This window comes from Chelon labrosus (assembly GCF_963514085.1).
Source record: "Chelon labrosus genome assembly, chromosome: 17".
Lineage (NCBI taxonomy): Eukaryota > Metazoa > Chordata > Actinopteri > Mugiliformes > Mugilidae > Chelon > Chelon labrosus.
The window spans coordinates 3,429,281-3,439,738 of record NC_140350.1 but is presented as its reverse complement, the minus strand read 5'-3'; the positions used below and the strand labels follow the sequence as shown (position 1 = coordinate 3,439,738).

At 38.8% G+C, this 10,458-nt stretch overlaps 3 protein-coding genes across 3 annotated transcripts; all 3 read right to left on the bottom strand.

Annotated features, from left to right (window-relative positions):
• Window positions 1-870: 870 nt before the first annotated feature.
• LOC311502127 (olfactory receptor 52Z1P-like) lies at window positions 871-2,349 on the bottom strand (the record flags this gene model as incomplete). The annotated part of the gene is made up of 1 exon (XM_084564261.1): window positions 871-2,349. Exon 1 carries the CDS (start codon window positions 1,840-1,842, stop codon window positions 871-873), a length of 972 nt encoding a protein of 323 aa, XP_084420387.1. The 5' UTR covers window positions 1,843-2,349.
• A 2,952-nt stretch (window positions 2,350-5,301) lies between these two features.
• LOC311502223 (olfactory receptor 2A12-like) lies at window positions 5,302-6,744 on the bottom strand. Its single transcript, XM_084564349.1, has one exon. It carries the CDS (start codon window positions 6,457-6,459, stop codon window positions 5,488-5,490), a length of 972 nt encoding a protein of 323 aa, XP_084420475.1. The 5' UTR covers window positions 6,460-6,744; the 3' UTR covers window positions 5,302-5,487.
• A 2,363-nt stretch (window positions 6,745-9,107) lies between these two features.
• Window positions 9,108-10,458, bottom strand: LOC311502032 (olfactory receptor 1E16-like). The gene has a single exon (XM_084564145.1). The coding sequence runs from the start codon at window positions 10,100-10,102 to the stop codon at window positions 9,131-9,133; it is 972 nt and encodes a 323-aa protein (XP_084420271.1). The 5' UTR covers window positions 10,103-10,458; the 3' UTR covers window positions 9,108-9,130.

The window sequence follows — 10,458 nt, the reverse complement described above, 5'->3', positions numbered from 1 at the left end:
CATATCCTATAATCTGTGTAGCAAGTGCTTTTCATTATTAAATTTCAAAAGGGGCGTCTTTAATGTTTTGGCTGAGCTTTCATCTTTATGCAGAGTTTTGTACAGCAGAATACAGAGAGTGAGGAACACAGTCATACCACCACAGTCAGTCATGCCTCTCTGTCACGCTCTACTACCACCTTGCCTTATAATGAAATACTCTGCATAATAAATAACGCGACTTGCAAAGATTTAGTTTCTTTCTGTTAACACACACGATTAGCACATACATATTTGCGTTTCACCGAAGATTATTTGTTCAAATTTCAGCAACCTATTGCTTGCATCATACAGTCTGACTATGCAACACATCATTGGCAAACACTAATCTTTTCCATGACATGTTTGACAAGTAATGCACGAATAAAGATGTTCATATCATGAGTTATGTACTTTTAAGTCCAATGAACGATAATAAGGAAAATCTCAAGCAGCAACGAGAATATTTAGTCTTTATTAAGTGTCACAAATAATGCAAAATAAAAGGACTCCTGCAGGCTAGAGTCTGCACAATCACATTACATGTACAGCCTTCGGTCATAGCAAAAAAACAAACAAATGAAAAATAAGACCTTGGGTGAAGATTAATTCATGTTCTCAGCACTCGAAGTACTAAATGAGCAGAAGGAGTATGCATTAATCCTGCCAATAGTCAGGGAGGATAAAATACACTTAACCAAAACACTGCACAATAAATATGTTGATTAGGATATAAACTGTAATTAAAGACAAACATTCAGTTATTATTATCATGCAATAATTTTGGTGATTTAAATGAGTAAAAACTCAGGCAGGCAGTAGAGTAGAACAGTGATCATGCAGGACACACTTTTAACGCACACAAACATCATGCCTCTTTGATACATTAACAATATTCGGTTGCATTTTTCTGCAGAGAAGCTTCAGTAGCCGTGCCCTTATGAGCTGAATGCTCAAGCCATAGATAGCTGGATTAAGGAGAGGGGGAAATATCAAAAAGTACAATGATAAAATCAGCTTGGTGTGGTAAGACATGTGACTGCTGTTGAATCGACCTTGTACTGTTTCAAAAACGCACCCAAAAGTGTAGTTAATAACTGCCAACAAGTGGGGGGTGCATGTCCGAAAAGCTTTGAATTTAGAATTACGGAATGACAACACACATATCTTCAGGATGTGCGCATATGAATAAAAGATCATGATGAGCTGTGGAAGTGCAAAAGCAACTACAGAGAGAAGACCGACTACGTTAACGACAAATGTGTTTGTGCATGCCAGTTTGACCAGTAGGTAGTTAACACAGTACACCTTTTCTAGGACTCTGTCACACAATGGCAGCTGAAGAGTTAAAATGAAAACACTGAGAAACGTCAGCATAGGGTACAGCCACGTGAAAACAATTAGTTTAACACCTCTCTGAGACATGATTGCATGATAAGACAGCGGATAACAAATGGCCACATACCTGTCATAGCTCATCACTGCTAGAATTGTGAATTCAGCTATGGCATATGTGTGTATGGCATAGGTCTGTATCAGACAAAACGACAGAGATATCTCATATGTGTGTGACAGCATGTTGACCAGTAAAGCTGGCAGTAATGCAGTGCTGCCCAACAACTCATTCACAGCCAGGTTACACACCAACAAATACATGGGCTCGTGCAGAGTTTTTTCACAGTAAATCACTCCGATCAACACAATGTTTTCAGCAATGATGGTTATGTATATGATGAGGAAAATGCAGAAGTACACCGGCTTCTGGTCTTCCATTCCATGGTATTCAGACAGATAAACAGATGACAATTTAGAGAAATTTTTCATGCTGTTACAAAATTTTCTAAACAGACGACGTGAAATAGTCTTTACCTGCGTGTGCAGCCCCCCTCCCGCCTTCACTTAACAGAGCTGAGTGGCTTTAATACTTTCCATTTCTTGTGCTGTGAAATGAGGTCATGTGGTCTTACAGTGCAACCAATGATTTAACAAGGCTCACATGTCAAGTCCTCCAATCTTCTCGTTGTTATTTGACACTTGAAAAGGTAGATTTAGTTTTATTAAGTCACCTGTTGCATCAGGTTGTCATTTTAGGCTGAGAATTTAATCTTTTCCATGTTATAAGCTCCAAATATCTGAATACTGAAGTTTAACAGTGTGGGTTAAATATTCTCATTCAGTTAAAGGATATGGTGTCATGATTTGGGGTTTTAATTGTAGTTGTTTCCTTTTTTTATTTCGAAATATCTTTCATCATGTAGGCTATCTGGTGTTTTTTTTTTTTTTTTAACTTCCTGCCTTTATTTTTGTCACCAGGTTTCTGTGTCACCTATAATCAATGCATTAATTGTTGAAGAAATTCTTTTTTCAGTAGTTAAATTTTTCAAATTCAAGTTACTCAACAAGACACCATACATAATATATAACAAAAAGCTAAAATCAACAATAAAAACAATAGTGAACTAAAAAACCAAAAATCTATACACAATATTTACAAGAATTATAAGATAACTGAATATTAAAAATTTAATTGCAATGAAATGTAATGAATTTACAACCAATAACCAAACAACCATGTACAAATGTGCAAGAAAAACAAAAGTCCAGACTGTCATCTGTCACGCACAGATAAGGAGTTGTACAGACTGATGGCTTGAGGCAGGAAAGATTTCCTGTAGCGTTCTTTGAGACAATGAAGTTGTCTGAGCCTTCTGGAGGAGGTGCTCCCTTGTCTGTCTATTGTGTGGTGGAGAGGGTGGTCAGGGTTATCCATGATTGATAACACTTTGTTCAGAGTCTTCCTCTCCACCACTGATTTAATGTTTTGTATATAGTATATATATATAGACATACATTATATATTTAATATTGCATCATGACAACAGTGACTACACAATGTTTTGGGGTACTTATACAATTGTAAATCCAGTGCTGTGCCTCAGTTATAGTGAATGTACGCTGTACTTTTCCAAGCAAGACGAGAGAAGCTATAGAAAGCAAGCTATTCCTCCAAACAGAGGCACAAAAATACAATGGTTGGCAATAATGAACTAGTGTAGTAAATTACAAAGGAATGATCAGAATAGTTGTCTATTTTCGTATGCATGCTGTCTAGTTTTGTATTTCTACGTGAGTTTGTTCTGGAGAATACTGGTGTCACCCCTTCATCCACCCACCGCTCCCAACTCCACATACACACACCCGCAACCACCAATACAGTGTATTTTTAATTCTTCTTCAACAAACGTTTTTTTTTTTTTAAGTGTTCATTATAAAAAGAGGAACAACTGTATTTATTAAGTGTTTAATGTACCAGCATCCTTTGTAAGACTAAAACACATTATCCTGCCATTTGAAACAGACTCACATTGCACATCTGTGCCATATTGTAGCGATATTACTTTTTTTTTTAATTAAATAAAGTATGGATGGGCACAGGTATGAGACACTGTTTTTTTTCCCTCACAACACACATTTTAGAATTTTCTCACTGCTCCTACAATATTAATAACTAGAAAATTCCCACAGGAAATTTTGAGAGTGACTCGAAGGCTGCTGCCGGGGTTATTAAAAAAAGAAAAGGAAAAAGATGTTAGCATTACCATTACTAATGTTGGCATTACCATTTGCCACGCTAACGCGCGGCGCTGACGCACTAAACTAGGCTAAGGCTAGAGATTAGTACAGTCACGCACACACACAATAGAAAACATTCAGCTCAGATGTACACACAGAGCAAGCAGAGTGACAGTCACCTCAAAAAATGTCTTGCTTTACCTCTCTGTTACTGCCTGTCTGTCTTTTACCCTCTCTCTGTCTCTTTCTTTGTTATTTACTTAAATAAACTGAAATTAACTGCCAAGGACTACAAAAATGGCTGCAGCTGTGGCCCTGGCCTGAGGCCTTTGCTGCTGCCATGGTGACTTTGCTGGTTGCCATGACTACTCACAGACACAGGAGAGGAGAAGGAAGAAATTTTGATTTTTTGCCCTCTGACAGTCCTCGCATTTGGGCTCACTGAGGCAAAACCAAAGCTCACATCAGAAAAAAAAAACAGACAGTGATTGGCAGGAGAAGTTCCCGAACACACTGATGTAATTTTGGTGTCTCTGGAGTAAATATTGTGGAAACTGTGGCAAGTATAAGAAGAGGGTGGATTCAGCTTTCCTCGAAAATCAGCTTCAAATTTTGAATGGGAGTTCATGGGCAGTTGGAGCGGGACACTCCTCACTCTGGGGCACGCCATTCAAATTCAGAAAATGTCTCGTCTCAGGCGAGCACATTGTATGAATCAGGACAAGTTCCTCTACAAAAGTGGAAAAAATCTAATGTCTACGATGTAAGATGTGCCCAGGAGCAGTGTGGAAAGAGAAAAATCTCAGTGAATTTCAGACAGCCTCTCTCACTCTAGCCTGTGAGGTCCCCCACTCTAGGCCGAACATTCCACGCAATACACACCCATTATAAACTCAGAAATTTCACATGATTGATCATGATGATTGACGAGTGATTGATCGAAAAGTATAAAAGATATCAAAAATCTGAATGGTATTTTTATAGAGGACAAATTTACCTACATTTTAAAGTTTAAATGAAGTCTCCAGGTGAAATTTTGCGGGAGGAGTTAGCTTTTGAAAAAACCCCTCAAAAGTGTCAGTTTTTCCTTTTTTTTTCCGTTTTTTCGCAGTTTCCCATTCATTTCAATGGGACGATTTTCGCAGTTTTTCGCGAATAAATTCGCGAAAAATTCGTGGATTCCTTATAAAAGTAATAGCACACCGATCCCGATAAAGGCGCACGTTTTGATGTAATTTTTGTCGGTGTCGCCCCAAAATTGCGGGGCGAGTTTGAAATCGAAAAAAGGTACGGAAGATGAATAATAATATAGAAGAAACACGCAGAAGAACAATAGTGTCTCGTGCGTAGCCTCCAGTCACTAATAATATAGAAGAAACACGCAGAAGAACAATAGTGTCTCGTGCGTAGCCTCGAGTCACTAATAATAATGTGCATATATAATACACAGGCCATTCAGTGTATACCAGGTGTCAAACATACGGCCCACGGGCCAAAAGCGGCCGGCCAGAGGGTCTAATCTGGCCCGTGGAATGAATCTGCAAAGTGCAAAAATTACATCAAAGACATTGACTGCAATTTTTCCAATAAAAGTAGCTGCTGTTCCAAGGGTTCACACAGATTTAATAAAGGTTGTGGACATAACGCAACACTGAGACCTAGAACTATACAGAAATTGCACTTCTTTTTCTTAGAGATAGAGAGGAACACAGTCATACCACCACAGTCAGTCATGCCTCTCTGTTACGCTCTACTACCACCTTGCCTTATAATGAAATATGTTGCATAATAAATAATGCGACTTGTTATTATCATTATGCAATCATTTTGATGATTTAAATGAGTAAAAACTCAGGCAGGCAGTAGAGTAGAACAGTGATCATGCAGGACACACTTTTAACGCACACAAACGTCATGCCTCTTTGATACATTAACAATATTCGGTTGCATTTTTCTCCAGAGAAGCTTCAGTAGCCGTGCCCTTATGAGCTGAATGCTCAAGCCATAGATAGCTGGATTAAGGAGAGGGGGAAATATCAAAAAGTACAATGATAAAATCAGCTTGGTGTGGTAAGACATGTGACTGCTGTCGAATCGACCTTGTACTATTTCAAAAACGCACCCAAAAGTGTAGTTAATAACTGCCAACAAGTGGGGGGTGCATGTCCGAAAAGCTTTGAATTTAGAATTACGGAATGACAACACACATATCTTCAGGATGTGCGCATATGAATAAAAGATCATGATGAGTTGTGGAAGTACAAAAGCAACTACAGAGAGAAGACCGACTACGTTAACGACAAATGTGTTTGTGCATGCCAGTTTGACTAGTAAGTAGTTAGCACAGTACAGCTTTTCTAGGACTCTGTCACACAATGGCAGCTGAAGAGTTAAAATGAAAACACTGAGAAACGCCAGCATAGGGTACAGCCACATGAAAACAATTAGTTTAACACCTCTCTGAGACATGATTGCATGATAAGACAGCGGATAACAAATGGCCACATACCTGTCATAGCTCATCACTGCTAGAATTGTGAATTCAGCTGTGGCATATGTGTGTATGGCATAGGTCTGTATCAGACAAAACGACAGAGATATCTCATATGTGTGTGACAGCATGTTGACCAGTAAAGCTGGCAGTAATGCAGTGCTGCCACACAACTCATTCACAGCCAGGTTACACACCAACAAATACATGGGCTCGTGCAGAGTTTTTTCACAGTAAATCACTCCGATCAACACAATGTTTTCAGCAACGATGATTATGTATATGATGAGGAAAATGCAGAAGTACACCGGCTTCTGGTCTTCCATTCCATGGTATTCAGACAGATAAACAGATGACACTTTGGAGAAATTTTTCATGCTGCTACAAAATTTTCTAAACAGACGACGTGAAATAGTCTTTACCTGCGTGTGCAACCCCCCTCCCGCCTTCACTTAACAGAGCTGAGTGGCTTTAATACTTTCCATTTCTTGTGCTGTGAAATGAGGTCATGTGGTCTTACAGTGCAACCAATGATTTAACAAGGCTCAGGGTTTTAATTGTAGTTGTTTCCTTTTTTTATTTTGAAATCTCTTTCATCATGTGTCTGTGTTTTTTTTTTAACTTCCTGCCTTTATTTTTGCCACCAGTTTTTTGTGTCACCTATAATGAATGTGTTGATTGTTGAAGAACTTATGTTTTCAGTCGTTAGATTTTCAAATTGAAGTTACTCAACAATCTCCAGATTTAGATTATCACTTATCCCCAGCCAAAGGAGCCTCTATCAGCTCAGTCTGCAAGGTGTCCAGCAGCCCTCTGAATGTTCTGCGTCCCGAGTATTGCAAATTACATGCTGCACATTTTCTACAGTAACTAATAGAACCGCGGGTGGCACAGTGGCGAGGTGGTTAGCCCATATGCCTTACAGCGAGTGAATCCAGGTTCGAATCCATGGGCCGACTGGGCCTTTCTGTGTGGAGTCCAAGACATGCTGGTTATGTTCATTGGTGATTCTAAATTGGCTGTAGGTGTGAGTGTGAATGGTTGTCTGTCTCTCTGTGTTAGCCCTGTGATAGACTGGTGAGCTGTCCAGGGTGTACCCCGCCTGTATGCCGCCTCTTGCCCAATGACAGCTGGGATAGGCTCCAGCAGACCCCGCGACCCTTCAGTGGAATAAGCGGTTACAGAAGATGAATGAATGAGTGAATAATAGAACAGCATGTATTTTATCTTTGTTACCCAATTTCACTTTCTGTTTAAACTCCACTCCACCACTCTGAATGGGCACGTGGGCATTTGTCAGCAACAAATGTCACCAATATGGCGCGACAAATCAAATGTGAAACTGGGGTGATAATATATTCCAACGTTCTGTTTTTTACTGAACACCTGGAAGTCTTCACTAATTACTAACTTTCTGCCTTTGTTAAAGGTGTAAACTTTTCCAATACATCATTTTAATGGCTTGACTTTAATTGGCTGACACGGGATGAAATGAGTGTGGGCATGATTCTCCTGAACATTTTGTTTCCCACAGCATATTACTGAAGGCATCCACATCCTCAGAAGAAAGTTCTCACAATGCATTCTAAAGTTTAATATGTGAACATTTAACGTATTTATACAGATAGATGCAAATCAAAGTCGACGTTTAGCTGATAGTAAAAACCAAAAAGGCACAAAAATACAATGGTTGGCAATAATGAACTAGTGTAGTAAATTACAAAGGAATGATCAGAATAGTTGTGTATTTTTGTATCCATGCTGTCTACCTGATTGTTTGTAAAACAGTTTTGTATTTCTAAGTGAGTTTGTTCTGGAGAATACTGGTGTCACCCCTTCATCCACCCACCGCTCAACCACCAATACAGTGTATTTTTAATTTTTCTTCAACAAACTTTTTTGTTTTTTGTTTTTTTTTAAGTGTTCATTATAAAAAGAGGAATAACTGTATTTATTAAGTGTTTAATGTACCAGCATGCTTTGTAAGACTAAAACACATTACCCTGCACGTCTGTGCCATATTGTAGCAATATTACTTTTTTTTATTAAATAAAATATGGATGAGCACAGGTATGAGACACTGCTTTTTTTCCCCTCACATCACACATTTTAGAATTTTCTCACTGCTCCTACACTATTAATAATAATAATGTGCAAATATAATACACAGGCCATTCAGTGTATACCACAGGTGTCAAACATATGGCCCGTGGGCTAAAAGCAGCCCGCTAGAGGGTCTAATCTGGCCCGTGGAACGAATTTGCAAAGTGCAAAAATTACATCAAAGACATTTACTACAATTTTGCCAATAAAAGTAGCTGCTGTTCCAAGGGTTTACACAGATTTAATAAGAGTTGTGGACATAACGCAACACTGAGACCTAGAACTATACAGAAATTGCACTTCTTTTTCTTATGAAATGTCCGGTTGTTCATTACAAGTTTTGTAATTAGAGCGGTTCATTAAATGTAAACATTTTCATAATGGATGGGCACAGGTATGAGACACTGTTTTTTTTTCTCACAACACACATTTTAGAATTTTCTCACTGCTCCTACACTATTAATAATGAGCAAAAATAATACACAGGCCATTCAGTGTATACGAAGCATCCTATTTGGTAAATCTTGTAATTCACAAACAATAACAAAGGAAAAGGATCCACAGATAAATAGGGCATTCTTGTGATTGTTTTACGATGCTGCAGCTTCCCTTCATAGATCACAGGTATCATATCCTATAATCTGTGTAGCAAGGGCTTTTTATTATTAAATTTCAAAAGGGGCGTCTTTAATGTTTTGGCTGAGCTTTCATCTTTATGCAGAGTCTTGCACAGCAGAATACACAGAGAGAGAGGAACACAGTCATACCACCACAGTCAGTCATGCCTCTCTGTTACGCTCTACTACCACCTTGCCTTATAATGAAATATGTTGCATAATAAATAATGCGACTTGTTATTATCATTATGCAATCATTTTGATGATTTAAATGAGTAAAAACTCAGGCAGGCAGTAGAGTAGAACAGTGAACATGCAGGACACACTTTTAACACACAATAACATCATGCCTCTTTGAAACATTAACAGTATTCGGTTGCATTTTTCTGCAGAGAAACTTCAGTAGCCGTGCCCTTATGAGCTGAATGCTCAAGCCATAGATAGCTGGATTAAGGAGAGGGGGAAATATCAAAAAGTACAATGACAAAATCAGCTTGGTGTGGTAAGACATGTGACTGCTGTCGAATCGACCTTGTACTATTTCAAAAACGCACCCAAAAGTGTAGTTAATAACTGCCAACAAGTGGGGGGTGCATGTCCGAAAAGCTTTGAATTTAGAATTACGGAAAGACAACACACATATCTTCAGGATGTGCGCATATGAATAAAAGATCATGATGAGTTGTGGAAGTACAAAAGCAACTACAGAGAGAAGACCGACTACGTTAACGACAAATGTGTTTGTGCATGCCAGTTTGACCAGTAGGTAGTTAACACAGTACACCTTTTCTAGGACTCTGTCACACAATGGCAGCTGAAGAGTTAAAATGAAAACACTGAGAAACGTCAGCATAGGGTACAGCCACATGAAAACAATTAGTTTAACACCTCTCTGAGACATGATTGCATGATAAGACAGCGGATAACAAATGGCCACATACCTGTCATAGCTCATCACTGCTAGAATTGTGAATTCAGCTATGGCATATGTGTGTATGGCATAGGTCTGTATCAGACAAAACGACAGAGATATCTCATATGTGTGTGACAGCATGTTGACCAGTAAAGCTGGCAGTAATGCAGTGCTGCCACACAACTCATTCACAGCCAGGTTACACACCAACAAATACATGGGCTCGTGCAGAGTTTTTTCACAGTAAATCACTCCGATCAACACAATGTTTTCAGCAATGATGGTTATGTATATGATGAGGAAAATGCAGAAGTACACCGGCTTCTGGTCTTCCATTCCATGGTATTCAGACAGATAAACAGATGACACTTTGGAGAAATTTTTCATGCTGTTACAAAATTTTCTAAACAGACAACATGAAATGGTTTTTACCTGTGTGTGCAGCCCCCCTCCCGCCTTCACTTAACAGAGCTGAGTGGCTTTAATACTTTCCATTTCTTGTGCTGTGAAATGAGGTCATGTGGTCTTACAGTGCAACCAATGATTTAACAAGGCTCAGGGTTTTAATTGTAGTTGTTTCCTTTTTTTTTTTTTTGAAATATCTTTCATCATGTATCTGTGTTTTTTTAACTTCCTGCCTTTTTTTTTTTTTTGCCACCAGTTTTCTGTGTCACCTATAATAAACCTGTTAACCCTCCTGCTGTCTTCGCGTTTACTGCACACCTTTTGTCCTCCCGGGTCAA

Excerpts from the sequence above, each read along its gene's own strand:
- LOC311502223 (XM_084564349.1), bottom strand. The coding sequence starts at position 6,459 with ATGAAAAATTTCTCCAAAGTGTCATCTGTTTATCTGTCTGAATACCAT.
- LOC311502032 (XM_084564145.1), bottom strand. The coding sequence starts at position 10,102 with ATGAAAAATTTCTCCAAAGTGTCATCTGTTTATCTGTCTGAATACCAT.